Raw genomic sequence first — 21,627 nt, 5'->3', positions numbered from 1 at the left:
GAAAAAAAGAAAAAATTAAAACAATATTTAGTGGCAAGTAAAAAATTATACAAATTTCAAACTTCAGTGTCCATACATTTTTATTTGAATACTGGCACACTCATTAGATCATGTATTGTGTATAGCTGCATTTGTGCTACAATAGCAGAGCGAAGGAAGTAGTTCCAACAAAGACCATAGGCCTCTAAGCTTAAATGAACCTGAACAGAAAAACCTAACTAACCACTGCTAATGATAAGAATTAGAAAAGCACTAATTAGAAATTATTTAAAAATCAAGTAAAATTTAGAACTTGATCTTAATCTGGCTTGAGGACAAATAAAAACATTTCATGTAAAGAGGCAATTACTCAAAAAATTACATTTTATTCAGAAGCTTTTCAAACACTAGGAAATAGGATATCTCACAAATAAGTATCTACCTGAACCATTAACTTTGGCCCTTTTATAACATCCAGTCTTACTTCTAAAATGGAATTAAGTAATGCACACAGTCCCTATTTTGGTTATAAATAAGGCATTTCCTGTCTTTTATTTCTAAAGATTTTTGCATGAGTCATAAAAAAATAATTATGAAGTAGAACACCAATGGAAAAAAGATTTTCCTTAATACCTACCTTTGGAAGGCCAGGCTTGAATTTGAAGTTTTTGTTTCTCCTAAAGAGACAAATTATACATTAGCAAAAAACTATTGTAAAGATGGATGATTTCAAGGTCTCTACTGAAACAGCAGATTATATATCCATTTGTAAGATACAGATCATCTATATGAAAACACGGTCTGATTCAACTAAGCAGGCACCTTTAGGAAGAAAGTTAAGCAAGGAAAAGAGAACCAAACAAAGAGATGCTTGCTCTGAAATATAGGTATAAAAAGGCTTTTACCTAATGATCAATAACATAATGTTGTACATTCAAAACTAAGGTTTCATTTTCTTCAGGATATTAATAGGGCTCTAATTTCTTATGACTACAGAAGTTTTGTTTCTGTCACTTCAAGACTTTAAATAAACGCTTAATTTCATGAATGTTAAAATGTACTTTTCACTAAAACTTATGATTTTCTACTTTTGGAAATTAAAAATTCTCTTCTGTTCTATTTTTTCTTATTCATAACTCAAAATCATACTTACACTGAGGTCTTTTTTAAAATATGTCAACAGAAAGGGAATAAAAGCTGATACTATGAACATGGGTTGGAAAGTCAGAAGAACTACGCTTGACTGTAAGCTTTTCTCACCTACTAAGGTATGACTTTAACCTCTCTAGGCCTTGGTTTCCTTACATGATAATGTAAAATGAGGATGATAATACCACCAACCTCTCTCTTAGAGTTGTGAGAATTAAATAAGTTAATTTACAACTCTGAAGTACAACAAGATTTACATAAACTGAGTCTAGGACACTGTGAAGCAATAACTTAGGCACTAAGGGATACAATTCAGCCACACCTCTAGCTAGTGGTCCAAAAACATGCTTTGGAATTATCTGAAATATGTTGATATAGGTAACTAAGAACTGTTTGTTGGTCCGTCATGCAATGAGGAACAGCAGGCTTGTGTAAGTGTTAAATATCACTATATATGGTGCCATTCACCAGTTCATATGAAATTTTCCTGCCCAGTTCATTAGGACTGCCAGAACTGAGAGGAATCCTAAAAAGAGCTAATGCTTTTTTCTCTCTCTGGATATAGGGTCCATTAAAGAGCAATAAAGAATCATTACTATAATGAGTATATTCAACCATGATTCTCTTGGTGAGATGAAAACAAACAAACATCCACCAGCTTAATAATGCCTAAGATTCAGAGCTCTAAATGCTAAGTATTTTTGAATCTTGTTTCACTCAAAATTTTACTAATGAAATAATGTCACTATCACTCCCTCTTTTTTCACCCAAGATTTTAACCCCTCATAAAAAACAATTCACATCACTGATTAATACTAACGTGAGAATTCCATGGCTCTTTCCAAGAGTTTGCTGCTAGCTGAATTAGCGAATATCCCATCTTTGTCAAGCAAGGAGGTGCTACTTGATAGTCTGGTCTGGCGAATCCCAGTTCTGCCATTCCAGGCATTATCAAATATATCACTGTAAAAATTAAGTATAGTACAATTTGCTTTAGTTAATTGAGACATCTCCAACATTCTCTAAACTGCTTTAAAAAGTAAAATAAAACTTTAAACACTAAAACTTTAGAAAAAATGTTGAACCAGCAGCAAAGGGTTTCATTAGAAAGATTATCGATCAGTTTGGACAAACCTTTTACTCATTCAAAACAAAAAATTTCTATGGATTCTGGCACATTTACATACAAGCATGCATGTAGATTAACATATCATACTGCTAATGTCTTTGAATATACTGATAACCATTTAACAATCAGTAAATGATATAATGTATTATACGATAATGTAAAGGCTTCTGTCTTTACTAGATTTTAGAACTTCCAAATACTACTGAAGGCATTTCAAATCCTATTAGGCCATCCCATTCTGTGGAATATTTAATCCTCCTGGGAGGTCTCACTATTATGTACATGCCCATCAAAGTTACCAAGCTCCTTCTATGGTCTGAGCACTATTCTAGGCACTGAAGATAGAGGAATTCACAAAACAGATAAAATTATCAGTGATTATAATAAAGAGGTAACAGAAGACTTTCCAGATAAAGATTACAACCATATTTGGATTCCTCCAGAAACCCATAAAAACATTAATAACTTTTAAAGGAATAAACACTCAGACTATACTAATACACAACAGTAACACATTTATGAAATATGGAAAGCAGATATAGAAATTGTTTTCTTGGTAATAAACCTTAAGCTGGCTGTGGAGAAAGTTAAGAAGCATCCCTATTTACTCTGCAGTACTCTTCAAAGGCTCCAGAACTAGAGGTACCAAGTACCAGTACCTCTGGAAGCGGTGGAGGACATTAGTTAAAAACAGGAGTACTAGTTCAAAGTTGGTTTAAAAAGCACTTCGAACTCCATGCGGCCTCATAACCATCCCTCCTTTACTGACGCAAGAGGATAAAAAGAGAAAAATCTGCGTACTGTGCAGCACCATGCACAACTGAGGATGGGTATGGTACACAGAAGTCAAAGGAAACAGTGAAAATAGAGATTCTCAGTTCTCTCACCCAGCTGCCTCCAGAATGCTGGCAGCTGGGATTCAATTAACTCTCCAACAACACAAATTTGAACTTCACAGTCCCACTTATAAACACATTTTTTCAATAAATACTGCAAATATATTTTTTCTTCCTTATGATTTTCTTAATAACATTTGCTTTTCTCTAGCTTACTTTATGGCAAGAATACAGTAATAATATACGTAACATATAAAATGTGTGTTAAAAGACTGTTTATGTTAGTGGTAACATTAGGTGGCAGCTAGGAATGAGCAGCCAGAGGAGAAATAAAGGTAGGGACTTCACCATTATAATCTAACCAAGAGCTTAATACCAGACGCTGGAAGCAAAAGGAAGTCACATCTCACCAATAACCTCAGTAGTCTGGAGCTTGGTTTGATAAGAGTGTTCGGTGTCCTGAACATCACAAGCCACAAGCAGGAATCGTACAGGAAGGGGGGATAGGTCCTTGAGATTCTATGACTGAGAAAGGAAGTTTCTGTAACAACTTCACTAAGAGAAACAGTCTTTGCTAACTGAGAAAGAAAGCCTTTGTAGCTGCAGTTTATTGTCAAGTGGGGAGAAGGACAGGGAATCTAGAAGACAGCTGAGGTATATACCCCCTGAAACCAAAGACTTGGAGCACTCGGATTAGTCAAGTGCCCACTTGTAGCTTTTTGCTCAAGAGTATTATTAAACTTCCTATCTCATTTCCACTAAACATACTTGTCTTTCACTTGAATTATTGTCTTGCAGATAAAACAAGAACTAAGGCAGGGTAGAGAGACTCTTGACTGGGGTCTCTCTCCCCCAATCTGTAACAGTAAGGATTCCAGTCAATAGTAGTTTTTTTAAAAATAAAGATTTTATTTATTTATTTTTAGAGAGGGAAGGGAGGGGGATAGAGAGAGAGAGAGAGAGAGAGAGAGAAACACATCAATGTGCGGTTGCTGGGGGTCATGGCCTGCAACCCAGGCACATACCCTGACTGGGAATTGAACCTGTGACACTTTGGTTCGCAGCCCACACTCAATCCACTGAGCTATGCTAGCCAGGGCAGTAGTTAAGTTTTTAAAAAGTTAAAAGTTACATGCAGAATTCTGACTAGACAGGGGATCAGCACCCCTAACTGCTGTGCTGTTCAAGAGTCAACTGTATATTCTCCAGGCAGAAAATTAGAATAAACTTTTGTGTGAAATCTGATTGGCCCAAAACGAAACACCCAAAGACATTAAGTAGAGCAAAAGGTAAAGGCGAGATCACATTGAAAAGAGGAGGAATTAAGAGGCAGCTTAACATGGCAGGAAGATCCTGAACTCCCCTCATCCCACAGATAAAATAAATCTACAGCTACATGTGGAATGAGTCCCTCTGAAAAAGACCTTACAACTAGTTGATAAGATCCTCCACAATAAAGGGTAAAAGGACCACACTGAAACTTGCAGGAGTGGCAGAGACACGGTCTCACTCCAAACCCCACACCCAGCATGGCAAACCACAGTGGGAGGGAATCTCATAAACATGGAACTCCTTCCTGAAGAGCAATAGTACTGTGCCCCACATCAGGAACCCCTACCCTTGGAAACTGCACTGGGGAGACAAGCCCCCAACATGCCGACCTTTAAAAACCAACAGGGCTTATGCCTAGGAGAACCATAGGCAAGGATGGGAAGAAAAAGGAACCCTTGTACACTGTCGATGGGAATGTAAATTAGTGCAATTACTAAAAAAAAAAAAAACCAGTAAAGGTTGTTCAAAAAATTAAAGCTAGAACTACCACCCTGGCCAGTATAGCTCAGTTGGTTGGAGTGTTGTCCCTTAACCAAAGGGTTGTGAGTTCGATTCCTGCTCAGGGCACATACCTAGGTTGTGAGTTCAATCTGCAGTCTGGGAGCACACAATTCCTGGCCTGAGAACATACAAGAGGCACCCAATCGATACTTCTCTCTCACATTGATGTTTTTTCCCTCTCTCCCTTCCTCTCTCTCTAAAAAAAAAAAATTAAAAAATGTCCTCAGGTAAGGATAAAAAAAAAAAAAAGAACTACCATATAACCCAGGAATTCCACTCCTAAGTATTTATCCAAAGAAAATGTAAACACTAATCTGAGCCTTGGCTGGTGTGGCTCAGTAGACTGAATGCTGGCCTGTAGACCAAAAGGTTGCCGGTTCAGTTCCCAGTCAGGGCACATGCCTGGGTTGCAGGCCAGGTCCCCATTTGGGGGTGTGAGAGGGACAATCAATCATTGTTCCTCTCACACATCATGTTTCTCTCCCTCTCTTTCTTTTCCCTTACCCTCTCTCTAAAAGTAAATCTTTAAAAAGAAAAGAAAACACTAATTTGAAAAGGTATGTGCACCACTATGTTCACTGCAACATTATTTATAACAGCCAAGATATGAAAACAACCTATGTGTCCAAAGACGGACAGGTGGATAAAAAGATGTGTTATACATACTACTCAGTCATAACAAGGAATGGAATCTTGCCATTTGCAACAACATGGATGGACCTTGAGCGTAACTAAGTGAAAGAGCCAAATAAAGACAAACACTTCATGCTTTCACTTATATTTAGAATCTAAAAAAGAAAACAAAAAAACAAAACCAGACTTACAGATACCCAGAACAGACTGGTGACTGCCAAAGGAGAGGGATGGGAGAAACAGGTGAAAGAAGTACAAAGTTCTTATAGTTTTAAAATAAATCATGAGGGTGTAATGTATAGCATGGGGACTATGGTCAATAATATTGTATTAACTTTGTATGGTGACAGAAGATAACTAGGTTAATTGTGGTAATCACTGCACAATGAATGCTAATGTTGAATTATGATGTTGTATACCTGAAACCAATATAATATTGTATGTCAATTATACTTCAACTAAACAAAATAGAAGGAATTAAGTGGAAGTATGCATATGGAAGCATTAGAAGCTCAACTACTAATGTAGTTGATACCAGATTTATAATTTGATGCCAGAGAAAACAGACTAACCCAGAAGAAACAATCTTGAGATACAGAAACTTGGAAATCACCAACTAAATGGCAGGCTCCCCATCAGTTACAAAATACATCTCTAGCCCAAATCTCACTTGAGTGCATGTATCTGTGTATCCAAAGATTTATTCTCTCTGTCCTAATGAATGACTCTCAAGAACCTCAAGGTAACATGTCCATGCTGAAACTTTCATTCCCTCCTCAAAACTATTACCCCTCTTACATGCTCTATAGCCAGAAATCTAGAAACTATCCTTAATTACTCCCTCTCCTACACCAATATATTAGAAAAATTTTATATTGACACACAGATACATACTCTCATTCATTCTCTCTCTCCCTCCTTCTCCCTCCCTCTCCCTCTCTCTCTTAGAAAGAGAGGTAGCCCTGACCAGGTAATTCAATTGGTTACATCGTCATCCCAATATGCCGAGCTTGTGGGTTCGATCCCCAGTCAGGGCACACATAAGAAACAGGTACGCCACAGCTGCAATCACAGATTAAGAAGACAAGTCTGGTCAAGAACAAATTTTTGGTGACTCCCAAACCAGTTCTCTTCTTCCTACATGTTATGAAAAGATCTAAGGTGAAACAGAAAAGTTTTAACTGGTATTTTACACATTAAGGAGCAGGAAGGGTCCCGGCATTATAAGGGCAGGCTCAGTAGCAAAGTAGAAGACTGGAAGTAAAAGAAAAAAATCCTGGCTATGTCATAAAAAGAAAGAACAATAAATGGAATGCTATGGAGAACACAGACCTCCATGTACACTTAAAAGTCTTTGTGCCAGTTGGTTGTTTTAACAAAATGGTTTGATATAAATATTGTTCCAGATTTTCCAGAGCTAGGTATTTCAGAGTCTCCTTTAGCACACTACTCCTAAGTCTGATGGCATACACAATGTCTTTGTTTTCTATGTGTACTTAATCCTCATACATATCAGATCACAGCTATATATTTATTGCATACATATAAAAATTATTTCCATAAAGTAGAGAAGGTCCAATATACACTTCTCATACACTCTGAGTCTTCATGAAATAAGGTGAGAGACATAGATTCTTTCTTAATTTTCCTTCTTAATATAAGTTCATATCAATATATACCCACCACCACCACACATTCGGTCTCTTGCCAGAACTACTAGTTTCCCTGTATCCAGTCTAGTGCCTCTCCAAATCATTCATGATAAATCAACTAGAGAGGTTCTTCTAAAATATTAGTCCTTTGTTTAAAAGCATTAAATAGTTTCTCATAATAACTGCCCTACATGAACTAGCCTGTGACTGTTGTTCTTTGTGGAGTTAACTCTCAACACTTCTCTCTTCATATTCATATTGTATTAATTCTTTATTTCTGCAATTCTCTCCTCCTCCTTCCTCTCTTTTGTTCCTTCATACAGGTTGCTCCTCTGCCTGGAATACATCGCCATCCTCTTTAGAAAGATTCTTTTTCTGAAAAACCTTTCTGATATACCTACTCCCATATCCAATTCTTTAAAAACACCATCAACATAAAAATTAAATTAAGCAGTTTTTTTATGTTTCCATAGTATCCTATATTTCTTTGACATTATCGTTTACCACACCTATCTTACAAAGTACTGAATCCCTAGTTCCCACCACATGACTGAGCACCTAAAATAACTATAATATATAGATAACTATCAATACATAGATATTGATATAGTACAAAGTCCTAAAGATTGGTGCCATAACCCAAGAGTTTTAATGAGACTTATTCTTGTTCCTTAATGTCCTGGAATTACCAGAACAGTACAACAGATAACATTTAATTATAAAACCTACCATATATTTCTACTATGTACAAAATTCACTATATATTTGTCGATAATAAATTCTGATGACACACACCCTTGTTTCCTACTAGATAACAAGTTTCCAAAGTCATTTCTTTCCAATATAAGCTGATGTATTTTAGTCTTCACACATTCTCCTCTAGAACTACTCGCTTACAAGAGTTTTTTTCCACCCAAGACTGTATGTGTCTTTGGCTACTGAGGCAGTCTTTTTGTGCACATTAAGGGTCAGTCCAGCAGCCTCTATAGTACATTTACTATCTCTGCTTTATGATACGTAATAAAAAGCTCTGTACTTTTTATCAAATCCTACTTTGATATATATACGTTTGCTTTCAGTTTATACTCTGCCAAAAAAAGAAAAACCCTGCCCTCTCAACATTAATGAAAGTTTTCTCTCTCACCTGAGGAATATTTGCACTAACTAAAAACAGTTTTACTGTTTTCATGTCATTGTTTTTGTATGGACTACATCAATTATTAGTTCTAGATCTCCACCAAACTAGACGCCATTCTTTTATTATTTAAGAGTCACTTATGAGGAGAATTATATAGGGAAGATCCAAAAGACTTCACTTGATAGACATAAGCTAATGACTTCATGGATGATCTGATCTTATAAGTATCTAATATCCTATTCTCTTCCCCTTCTCACCAATTTTCTCTAAAATATGTATAAAATAAATTCATGAATACAATAAATACATCTGGAAGATGTAATGAGATGTATCTCATTAAGGCTGCTAGCTATCCTTTTCCAGATAACATTACTTCAATGCCACATAGATCTTTCCTTATTGTACACAAAGGAAAATAATCAGGCTGATTTGATCAAGTTCTCTATAAAGAAGGGTCTCATATAAGTCCAGACGAACACAATCAATCTTAAACCAAAATACTCATATTAGACTATTCCAACTTTGTATAAAACACAGAAAGCCTATATAGATCACTTCAGGTATCCAAATATAAAGCATAAAAAAGACACAAGCTAGGACTTAAGAGAATTATAACCATTAAATTGCTTTGGGAAATGGATTATGTCATACTATCCTTTTGTTTTTTAAACCAAATCAAAAAAATAGGTTCCTTAACTTAAGGATCTCTAATGACCATGGTGAAAATACAAGCATACCTCATTTCATTGTGCTTCATTTTACTGCACTTCACAAATATTACATTTTTAACAAACTGAAGGTAAGTGCCTCCACCAGCAGAAAGATTATGACTCACTAACAGCTCAGATTATGGTTAGCATGTTTTAGCAATAAAGCAAATTTTAAATTAAGGTATGTGCATTGTTTTTTTAGAAGTAATGCTACTGAACACTGAATAGACTAAGCATAGTGTAAACACAACTTTTTAAAAAGATTTTTATTTATGTATTTTTAGGAAAGGGAGAGAGAAAGAAAGGGAGAGAAACATCACTGTGTGGTTACCTCTCATGAGCCCAGCCGGCAAGACCTGGGGACCTGGCCTACAACCCAGGCATGTGCCCTGACTGGGAATCAAACCAGCAACACTTTGGTTTGCAGGCCAGCACTCAATCCACTGAGCCACACCAGCCAGGGCTAAACATAACTTTTATATGCACTGGAAGATCAAAAAATGTATGTCACTCACTTTATTATGATGTTTGCTTTATTGCAGTAGTCTAGAACCAACACTGCACAGTTTGCCTATCAATAGACTGCCAACAGACTGCACTGAAAGTACACAGGTCACCAGATTAATGATCTAATTTGTTCTTGGGTAAAATATAACACAAAAATATAGGATGAATTTCATCGTTAGTCAAGTATCACTGTTAAGAAAATGCATATACTATAAAGAGAGCAAGTAGTTCAATTTGGTGGCACTTATGATAAAAGAGTTGAGATTGGATACTTGGGCTGTAACTGGTCTTGCATGTAAGATGGGTGAACCTAGATGTCTTTAAACAAGCAACAAAGAGTTATAAAAAAGTTATTGAGCAAGGAAGTGACAATATACATTAGAAAAATATAGTAACATACAGGACTTCCGGTCAAGGTGGCAGTGAAGACAGACATGGCTAAACAGTTTGCCCAACCACATCAAAATGACAACTGAAATACAGAACAACCCTCACTCAGAACCATCAGAAATCGAATTGAGTGACAGTCTGACAATAACAGAACTAAAACAACCACATCTAGCCATACTAGTAGGAGGGATAGAGGCGCAGAACAGGCTGGTCCCACAACCACATGTGTTGGATACAAATTCAGGAGGGATATTTCAGGAGTGAAGAGCCCCAGCTTCACACCAGGTCCCATAGCCCAAGGTTTTAGGGCCAGGAAGGTAAGCTCCCACAACTTCTGACTGCAAAAACCACCAGGGATTGAGTCAGTGGAAGAAACTGCTGGAGCCCTAAGGAGTTCCTCTTAAAGTTTAACACAAACACAGACTCACCTACTCTGATTCTCTCCCTTTGAGCTCTAGCAGCAGAGTAACAATTTGAAAGGTACCAGTGACATATAGGGAGAAACTGAAGTGTCTGGCATCAAGGCCAGCAGAGGCCATTGTCCCTTTTCTAAAATTTCTCCCCAGAGAATCAAAGAGCCAACAAGCTGGTACCATATCTGAGACTCCACCAACCTGGCTAACACTGTTTGACGGGCCTTGTATATCCTCAGACAGGACTCCCCACCCAACTGATGGGCCCACCCAAGCTGCTTTTCCATATGAATGGTGGATCTCAGCTCAAGCTTCACAACTTCCTAAATCCTATCAAGCAAGCCCCAGGTGGTTTCTATGAGCCCCAGAACTGGCACTAGCAGCAGCCAGCTTAGACTCACAGCTTGGCTTTGCCTGAGAATCTCCAAACCCAGCACAAGGAGCAACCACTTCAGATTGCTTTACAGCTCAGGAAGGGTGGCCCCTAGCCAAACACAGGTTGGGGCTGACCTTGGCCTGCATCACGAGGAAAACCCAGTGCCAGAGCACCCAGTGGACAGCTATAGACCATACTGGAACACCACCACCCTGCCCCTGAACAGCTGATCCTCCATGAAGGGTAGAGGTTGGTGGTAAGTGGTCATAGCCAATCCTTGAAGAAGTGATTGTCAAGAAATATTCAAATTCATGAAAAGCAGGGATCTACAGCCAAGAAGGCTCTACCCAGCAAAGATGTCATTTAGAGCTGAAGGCAGATAAAGAGTTTCCCAGGCAAGAAAAAACTGGCCCTAGTAAATCCCTCCCATTGATCTGTCAACAGCAACCAAGGATCAACTACAAGAGGAGGATGTATTCAATGCACAAAAGGATGCACCTCAAGTACCCAGGTTGGGTGATAGGGGAAGCTGTGCCACTGGATCCTACAGGACACTTACTACATTAGGCCATACTACCAAGACACAGAGTCACAGCAGATCTACCTAACACATAGAAATAAACACAGGGGGGCTGCCAAAATGAGGAAACGAAGAAACATGGCCCAAATAAAAGAACAGAACAAAACTCCAGAAAAAGACCTATATAAAATGGAGATGAACAATCCATCAGATGCAGAGTTCAAAAACTGGTTATAAGGATGCTCAGAAAACTTAGTGAGGAGCTCAGCAGCATAAAAAAAAGATCCAGTCAGAAACGAAGGGTACACTAATTGAAATAAAGAACAATTTACAGGGAAACAATAGAATGGACGAAGCTGAGACTCAAATAGATGATTTGGAACATAAGGAAGCAAAAAAACAACTAATTAGAACAACAACAAGAAAAAGAAATCCAAAAATACTGAGGATAGTGTAAATAGCCTCTGGGACAACTTCAAGTGTAAAAACATTCACATCATAGAGGTGCCAGAAGAAGAAGAGAAAGAGCAAGAAACTGGAAATCTATTTGAAAAAATAATGAAAGAAAACTATTGCAATTTGATAAAGAAAACAGACATACAGGTACAAGAAGCACAGAGAGTCCCAAACAAGATGAATCTGAAGAGGCCCACTCCAAGACATATAATTAAAAAGCCAAAGGTTATATATAGAGAGAAAGTCTTAAAACAGAGAAAGAAAACATGTTAATTACCTACAGGGGAGGTCCCATTAGACTGTCAGCTGATTTCTCAAAAGAAACTTTCCAGGCTAGAAGGGTTTGGCAATAATTATTCAAAGTCACCAAAAGCAGGGAACAGCCAAAATTGCTCTATTCGGCAAAGCTATCATTATAATCGAAGGGCAGATAAAGAGCTTCCCAGATAAGAAAAAACTAAAGGAGTTCATCATCACCAAATCATTATTATATGAAATGTTAACGGGACTTATTTAAAAGAAAGGAGGTCAAAACTATGAAAAAGAAAATAGCAAAAATGCAAATCTATCAACAATTGACTAAGCAAACAAGAACAGAAACTGAATCATGGATGCAAAGAGCATTTTGTTGGCTGCCATATGGGAGGAGGGTGTGGGGGAATGGGTGAAGAGGTGAGGGCATTAAACAGTACAAATAGGTAGTTACAGCATAGCCATGGGGACATAAAGTATAATATAGGAATGGAGTAACAAAAGAACTTATATGCATGACCCATGGACATGAGTAATGGTGGGAGGATTGCCTGAGGGAGTACGGGGTGCTGGGTCAGGTGGGGGGGCAAAAGGAAAAAACTGGGACAATTGCAATAGCATAATCAATAAAATATAATTTTAAAAAATTTTTAAAGGGAAAATATAGTAACACAAATTAGAAAAACAATCAATAAAATTATCCTTTAATTTTAATGAGAGACCATCCTTATCACCAACGTACCAAAAAGCTCAATGCACTTGATGATTAAACATAGAAAGCAGATTCTAGACACTAAAAACGGATCTTTTACTCACATAAACAATAATCTTTATAAAAGAATATGTGGCAAGAACAAAGAACATTATTTATAAGCTGAGAAAATTATTTTATTTTCAAATTTTACTCAGGAATTCATTAAAATTGATAAAAAGATAAACCTTGGTTATCACACTCACCAAGAAAAGGTATTCAGTGGTTTGGTGTAAGTCAAACTACTCGATACTTACTTACCAATAAGATTCTCCACAGAGAGCAGCAGAATAACCAGACATAGAATACAAGAAGGGTCTCAGAAATTAAAACATATGTAGTCATTTTAAAGTATTCTGGAAAAACTTGCTTTTAATTGTAAAACCATTTTACCAGAGGCAATCTTAAATAATTTAGTCCTAATAGTTTTGTTAACTCTAACCTTATTAATTTATAGTATCATTTATAAAACCTTTAAGAACTATAAAGCAAACTAGACCTGTTTTTCTTTATATTTTTTAGGCCACAGAAGTATTTATAAGAATTCGTTATTTCTTTCATACCCACTTGAAAACATAATCCAAACATACTTACTGCTGGTTTTTGTCATTTAAGGTATTCATGCCCTGGAGGTCAGAAAGAGGTGTTCTGGGGGTTTTCCGGGTTATACCTAGCATTATAAAAAGCAAAATTTTCATTATCAATGCTAAGAAAAACTAAATATAAAACAATTAATTTCTAAAGACACGTGAAATTAATGTATTTTGATAGTAAATATTTGCTAAATGTGTCAGAAACATCTAAATAATAATATGAACCAAGTCCCATGTCTGTTACTTATAAATCTGACTTAACCAATAATGAACCCAACTGGGAATTTAATAATAAATTATTTTCTTTCTTCTCTCATTTAAACATTATAAGGTAATACAAGGGTTACTGGACTGAAGTTCTAGAAGTATAGAAGCTTGTAACTTAGCTTAACATTCAAAAAGCCCTAATGATTCTTTGTATCATGTTTCAGCAATAATTGACATGAACTACAGATTTTAGAGATTGATTAATCTTACATATAAAAACACTGAAAATCCAAGATGAAAAATTGCATCCTTAAGAATGACCAATATTTTTAAGTTATAATTTTCTTCAAATCATTCAACAAATATTGAGGCAGTATAAGCATATGGCTATCAATTTTCATAACATACACACACACAAAAAAACACTTATATAGGTAACACACACGAAAGGAAAGGAAAAAGTGAAAGCATACATATTCAATATAACAACCTTATATGTAGAAAATCCTAAGTAACCTACAAAAAAACTATTAGGAGTAATAAATGAGTTCAGAGTGGAGAGGGGAGGGAATTTCAGGGGAGAATGGGAAGGGTTTACAGGAACAAGTATAAAAGACACATGGACAAAAGCTAGGGGGGTGGAAATGGGAGGGAGGTGGGGAGAAATGGGTGGGTGGGTTGGAATGGGAGTAAAGGACAGAAAAATGTACTTGAATAATGATTAAAATAAAATAAAAATAAATAAAAATTAAAAAATACAAGATATAATATCAATATTCAATTGTGTTTCTATACAGTAGCAATAATACACAATCAAAAATGAAACTAAGAAAACAATTCCATTAACATCAATACAAAAGAAATAAACTTAACAAAAAAAGTATAAAATGTCTATACTGAAAACTACAAACATCACTAAAAGAAATTTAATCTAAATAAATGGAATGCCGTCCATTCTAATGGATTAGAAAACTTATTAATGTTAATATAGCAATGATTCCCAAACTGACCTAGAGATCTATGTAACCTCTTTTAATATTCTAGTGGCCTTATATTTGCAGAAAGGAATAGACTCATCCTATAATTAATATGTATATGCAAGAGACCCAGAATAGCCAAAACAACACTAAAAAAGGGGGTACATGGTGGGAGGACTCACACTTCCTGAATTCAAAACTTACTACAAAGAAACAGTAACTGAGACAATATGGTATGAGCATAATGATAGATAAATGGAGCAATGGAAAGAAACTAAGAGTACAGAAATAAACCTCTACATTTATGGGCAACTGAATTTTGACATAGGTGCTAAGACAATTCAATGAAATAGAATTTCATTTATTAAGTTCCTAAGTCATGGACCCCAATTTCTCTATGACAAATTATCATTTTCTATCCTCTATATCCATTCTTCTGCATATTGAAACAATCATCACAAGCCTTTCCTTAACATTAGTAACTCAATTTTCAGCTCTTTCCTCTACTTCCTGAGCTCATACAGGTGTTGTTTTATATCTCTGCTGTTTTCATAGCTCAATACCTATTTCTAATATCATACTGATATTTTATATCCTCAAATGTATCCTATTGCTTTATGGGATTTGTGTTCTTAAATTCTTCTATACTGTAAAATGCTCACAGGGAACTTTCTTCTCTTTTTGGGGATCATCTCCCCTACAAACAAAATGGTTCTTTTATGCATGTTATAACTTCTTTATTTCCCTCTGTGAAATGATTTTAATATCAATTATTAAATATTTTAAACATTAAAAAGGCAGGACTTCCGGCCAAGATGGAGGCATAGGTGGACGCAACACACCTCCACACACAACCAAGATTGGAACAACAACAATTTAGAGGCAGAATAACACCCAGAACTGACAGAGAATTTATCTGAATGGAAGTAGGACCGCCAAGAAGTTGAAGTAGACCCATTCATCCAGACCAGTAGAAGGGGCAGAGACAAGCAGCTGGCACGGGTCAGGGCAAGGAGAGCAGAGAGAATTGGGCGCATAAGGCAACCGGGGGCCTGTAAGACATCTGGAGCACGCAAGATTGCAGAGGGTAGACCCTGAGTACGCAAGTGGCAACTGGCAGACCCAGTGAGGCGGCGATTGTGGAGCAGGACAGAGCACGCAACCCAGGATCCCAGAGAAGGGACTGAGGTCCCAGGAGAACTGAGCTACCACCATTGTTCCTTCCCACCCCCACCCCCATCCCCACCCCCCACCCCCGCCCCTGTCCCCACATACAACGTCACAATCTAGCGACTGGGGTGCCCAGCCCTGGTGAATGCCTAAGGCTCCAGCCCTCACCATAACAGGAAAGACCAGACCAAAAAAAAAAAAAGAGAGAGAGAGAGAGAGAGAGATGTCTCAAACAGAAGAACAGATCAATGTCCTAGGACTCATCATTTTAAGCGACTGAGAGATAGCCAATCTATCAGATGCACAGTTCAAAACACTGGTGATCAGGAAGCTCACAGAATTGGTTGATTTTGGGCACAAATTAGATGAAAAAATGCAAGTTACCATAAAAGAAATGAAGGAAAATGCATAGAGAACCAATAGTGATGCCAAGGAAACTGGGACTCAAAACAATAGAGTGGACCAGAAGGAAGAAAAAAACAACCAAACAGGAAAGAATAGAGAAATGAGAATTCAAAAAAACGAGGAGAAGCTTAGGAACCTCCAACATCTTTAAAATGTTCTAACATCTGAATTATAGCGGTACCAGAAGAGGAAGAGGAAAAGCAACAGATTGAACATGTATTTGAACAAATAATAAAGGAGAACTTCCCCAATCTGGCCAAGGAAATAGACTTCCAGGAAATCCAGGAATCTCAGAGAGTCCCAAAGAAGCTGGACCCAAGAAGAAACACACCAAGGCACATCATAATTACATTAGCCAAGGTAAAAATGAAGGAGAGAATCCTAGAAGCAGCAAGAGATAAGGGCACAGTTACCTACAAAGCAGGTCCCATCAGACTGTCAGCTGATTTCTCAAAAGAGACTTTACAGGCAAGAAGGAACTGGAAAGAAGTATTCCAAGTCATGAAAGACAAGGGCCTATATCCCAGATTAGTCTATCCAGCAAAGCCTTCATTTAGAATGGAAGGGCAGATAAAGTGCTTCTCAGATAAGGTCAAGTTAAAGGAGTTCATCATCACCAAGCCCTTATTTTATGAAATGTTAAAGGAACTTATCTAAGAAAAGATTAAAAAAAAAACCATGTATAGTAAAATGACAGCAAACTCACAAATATTAACAACCACACCTAAAGCAAAACCAAAAGAAACTAAGCAAACTAGAACAGGAACAGAACCACAGAAATGGAGATCACATGGAGGGTTAGCAACAGGGGAGTGGGAGGAGGAGAGAGGGGGGAAAGGTACAGAGAATAAGTAGCATAGATTGTAGGTTGAAAATAGATAGGGGGAGGGTAAGAATAGTATGGGAAATGTAGAAGCTAAAGAACTTATAAGTATGACACATGGACATGACTAAAGGGGGGGATATAGGTGAGAGAGGGTGTACAGGGTGGAGGGGAGTGAAGGGGGAAATGGGACAACTGTAATAGCATAATCAGTAAAATATATTACAAAAAAAGGTGTAAGAATAGTATAATGAACATTTGCAACTGATCAGTCAGATTAGAAAATGAAGCCCTGTGTTCGACTCTGATCCCACTCAAACAGCATTGGATCCCAATACTGTCTACTTGTGGAAATTATCATAAAAGCAATCCCACTTCTGGGAATATATCCAAAGGAACATAAAACACTAATTCAAAAGAACATAAGCATCCCTACGTTCACTGCAATCACCAAGATATGGAAGCAGCTCAAGCGTCCATCAGTAAATGAACGGATAAAACAACTGTGGGACATTTATACAATGGACTACTACTTGGCTGTAAAAAAAAAAAAAAGTTTACCCTTTGTGACAGTGTAGATGGACCTGGAGAAAATTATAGTAAGTGAAATAAGCCAATCACAGAAAGACAAATACTATATGATTTCACTCATATGTGGAATCTAATGAACAAACTGAACTAACAAGGAAAGTGGGGACAGACTCACAGATGGAAAGCAGGATGACAGCTAGCTGGTGGAGGGAGGATAAGGGGTAGAGGGATTGAGCAGGAAAGAAAAAGGCTTATGGACATGGATAATGGCGCGGTGATTCCTGGGGGTAGGGAATATAAGTGGACTAAATGCTAATGTAAAAACTAAAATAAAATAAAATTTTTTAAAAAAGGGAATTTTAAAAAGCTATCATAATGGTTAATGACTTAAAGTAGGAAATGATCTTACTGAGTTAACCAACAGGAAATCTCAGGAAAGAAATGGAAACTAAAAAGTAATCAAATGGATATTATGGAACTAAAAACTGAAATTTTATTAAATAAAACATTTATATGGGTTTAAGAGAAGACTTGAAATGGCATAATAAATATAAAATCAGATAAATAAAAATTATCCAAACTGAAGAACAGAAAGAAAATAGAAAAAAAACCTGAATACAGTATGAGAAATCCATGAGATGATATCAAATATTCTAAGAACATATAATTGGTATCTCAGAAGAAAAAGAGAAATTGCAGCACAAAGTTTTTTTTGAAAAAGTATTGGCCAAAAATTTCCTAAATTTGATAAAGAACAATGAAACACAGGCCCCAAAGGTGAAGGAAATCCCAAATGGGATAAATATAAATATTTAAGAACATCATAGTCAAACTGCTAAAACCAAAAAAAAAAAAAAAAAAAAAAAAAAAACTTGAAGCAGCCGGTGGGAAAAAAGTGCATTAAATATGAAAGAATAACAATACGATGACATCTGAGTTTATCATCACAAATAATGCAAGAAAAAAATGAAACATCTTTAAAGTGCGAAAAGTTTGATAGTTCCTAATGATGTTAGGCATATCTACTTTATGACACAGTAACTCCACTGATAAGTTTTACCCAAGGAATAAAAATATATGTATAAAAAATGACACAAACAAGAATGCTCGGATAGCTAGATTCCTCACAATAGTTTAAAACAGTACACAACCCTTATATACACCAATAAGTGAATGATAAACACAAAGTTGTAGTTACAACTCTGTGTGTGTGTGTGTGCCTGTGTGTGTGTACATAATGGGAAAAATTCCTAATATGTGAAGCATAGGTAAAAAATTCCTGATATATGAAACATAGGTGAGTATGTTGCATCATCAAAATACCAAAGAATACATATCCATAAAACTTTTAGAGAAGGCAAAACTAATTTATAGCAATGGAAAAATTTTTTCTGGACAGGAAATCTGAATAAGAGTTGCCTGAAAAAGCTGGGAAAATGTACAAGAGCAAAAATAAATTTTTAATACAATTTTGTTCTAATATTTTATTTTTAATACTGTGTTCCTGTTTTAGGTTTGTTTCTTATTTATACTTAAATTTTATTTTATTTTTATAACTCATAATCTATTTTTTAACTGTTGGTTTGGTGTACTTTAATTTACTGGTATTGCTATTTGGAACTTTTTCTGCCTTTCTGTTTTATGCTTTGTATGTACCCTAATTATTGTAGTTCTGTCCAGATATCCACAGAAGTATTCTCTTTATATTACAATTTCTTTCTTTTGTAAGTTATATACACCCTCCTCTTTGATTACCCTTAAATTTTTAACATATTTATGAATTCTAATCTATTTCTAGAATTCTAATCTAAAATTTTCTAATTTACTTTTTCTGAAGAGTACAAGAACTTTCTAATGCCTTGATTGTAGTCATTTCATTTCTGTAACAGATGATGTCACCCAGTATTTATTTTAACCTTGTTTTCAAATCAGAAATTATTACTAATTTTTATCAGATATCAAAACTTTCCAGTGAGTTAGTTCAGCTTTTCTCTTCTAAACCTTTTCATAAATTGTATTGGGAAAGATCTGTAGAGATTACTACATTTATTTATGGCTATTGTTCATCTTTGTCTGGTACAACTTTGTCTATTCTTTTATTCTCATCATTTAAAGAATCTTATAGATATTTAATTAAATATTTTGAAATATCTATTTTGAGATTTTAGTTGGTGAAGTTAATCTATTTTTATTAATTTTAAATAGTATTTGTATTTTATTCCATGTTTCCCATTTATTTTATTACTTAAACTCATTTTTTCTTTTCCTAGTTCTCATTTGATAAAGGCTTCTTATGAGATGATAAAGATGCTATTTTTGTATCATTCTGATGATCTATATTGTAAAATTCATGTGTATTTACCCATATCTAAAATTGAGGAGAGAGAATATGGCGGCAAAGTAGGCGGGAGCTGAACCCACTTGTTTGTGCACCCAACTGCGACACATAGCTGATTTTCTGAAGGACAAAGTGAACAGTCAACAGAATCTTGACTGATACAAGTTTGGAAACCAAAGTGAACAGAGGATGCTTCAACACAGGCAGTAAGGAGGTTTTATAGGTAAACAGGGAAAGTCCCTGATAAGCGACATAAATTGCAGCAGCCACAGGGAAACCATCAAGCCAGCAGAGACTTGAACAAAGTCTTGCAGGGGAGGATGTGGGGGCACGAAGGCACACACACAGCCTGGGGTGGCGGGGTACCCCAGCCAGGGCAGTGCTTGTCGGATGGGACAGTGCCAGAGAGTGGTGGTGATTCCAGTGGGTGGCACTTGGAACTGGGAGAAGAGGTGGGCCGCAACTGGCTGTGTCTGAGATAGCCTCTGGACTTGCCAGAGAGGTGGAGTGGGTAGAAAGTTGGGCAGTGGCTCAGAGCACCCAAACAGATTTTTTTCAAAAAGGAGCTGAGTGGCACTGGGCAGGGATCTCGAGAGCCCAGTGGCCTGGACAACAAAGAGGGAGGATTGTGGCCGCAACTTGCTCCCATTTAGTGCACCTGATGGACTGGTCAAAGGGGTGCAAAGCGAGATGGCTAATCCACAGAGTGGAGAGTGAGGGATGCACACTGCACTGAGGGCAAGGGCTGGAAACTGGGCGTCTCTGATTACTGTAGCCCAGACTGAGACCCCTCCCTTGCCTAATCACCAGAAAGGAAAAACAGAGACCACTCCTCCACCACATGCAGGAGCCAGGAATATCTGCAATGCCAACTGGATATACCTAACAACCACCAGGAGGGGGCTTTTTTTTTTTCCTCCCAAGAGTAACACAGTAAGACCTGGAACTATGAGAAAACCAGGGACAGACCCAGAAAGAACTGAGAAGGTGAACACCAACAGCTGACACAAATTTCACCTTACTCTTTATCAGAACTCGCGTGTTTTTAAAAATTTCTCTTCTTTCCATTTTTTAGGGTTTTTTTATTTTTCCTTTTCATATTGCATTTTAACTTCCCTCTTCACTTCACTCGTATTACAAATAACTCATTACTCTTCTTCTTTTACTATGTATTCCTTTTATTCAGATTATATATTTTTTATCATATTATTGTTATTCCAAATCCCACACAGAACTGTTCCCTGGTCTTAATCCATTTCGTCGTCTTCCTGAGCTTTATTACTATTGTGGTAAACTTTATTTTCTCTCACAGTACACCACGTTCCTATCCTTTACTCTCACTATTTCTCCTCCATCTAACCTCGCGCAAGCACTCTTCTTTCTTAAGTCAGCTCACATTCTTTTTCCCTTTGTATAAGAGTCTTATTTCTTCTCCACCTTTTATAAATAGTGGCCAGTTGGGTGAAATACCACGGCCACTGCTGTACTTCTCAAACAGAACTCCTATTTGTTTGTACTTTAAATCCCATAGAATACTCTCCCCCTGTCTCACTCCATTTCACCTTCCTCCTGCCCCTGATCAGTTGTTGAGTGAGGAATTTTACTTCATTTTCTTTTCTTTTCTTCCCCTCTATCAACATGGGCTTTCCTCCTTACTCTTAATGGTTTGCTTCCCCCATCCTCTCAAAACCACTTTTCTTTACAGTAAACATCTCATATTCACTTTTCGTTTTTGTATAATATTCTTATTCCCATTCCACCAGTTTTTTTTTAATTAAAGTTCATTCAGCTGTTTTTGCTATTGACCCTGATATGGTTTCTCTGCAATTTTGCTTAGTTGGTCCAATACCTTTTCAATC

At 36.7% G+C, this 21,627-nt stretch overlaps 1 protein-coding gene across 1 annotated transcript in view; it reads right to left on the bottom strand.

Annotated features, from left to right (window-relative positions):
* Positions 1-21,627, bottom strand: part of MYO9A (myosin IXA) — a 258,914-nt gene that overhangs the window by 100,697 nt on the left and 136,590 nt on the right. The window contains 4 exon segments of the mRNA XM_028507508.2: positions 617-656; positions 1,949-1,964; positions 1,967-2,091; positions 13,319-13,394. Coding sequence (XP_028363309.1) covers positions 617-656; positions 1,949-1,964; positions 1,967-2,091; positions 13,319-13,394 — 257 coding nt within the window.

The sequence above is a fragment of the Phyllostomus discolor genome, chromosome 1 (assembly GCF_004126475.2).
Source record: "Phyllostomus discolor isolate MPI-MPIP mPhyDis1 chromosome 1, mPhyDis1.pri.v3, whole genome shotgun sequence".
Taxonomy (NCBI): domain Eukaryota; kingdom Metazoa; phylum Chordata; class Mammalia; order Chiroptera; family Phyllostomidae; genus Phyllostomus; species Phyllostomus discolor.
Note: the sequence above shows the minus strand (reverse complement) of the source record. Positions and strands in the feature narration are given on the sequence as shown.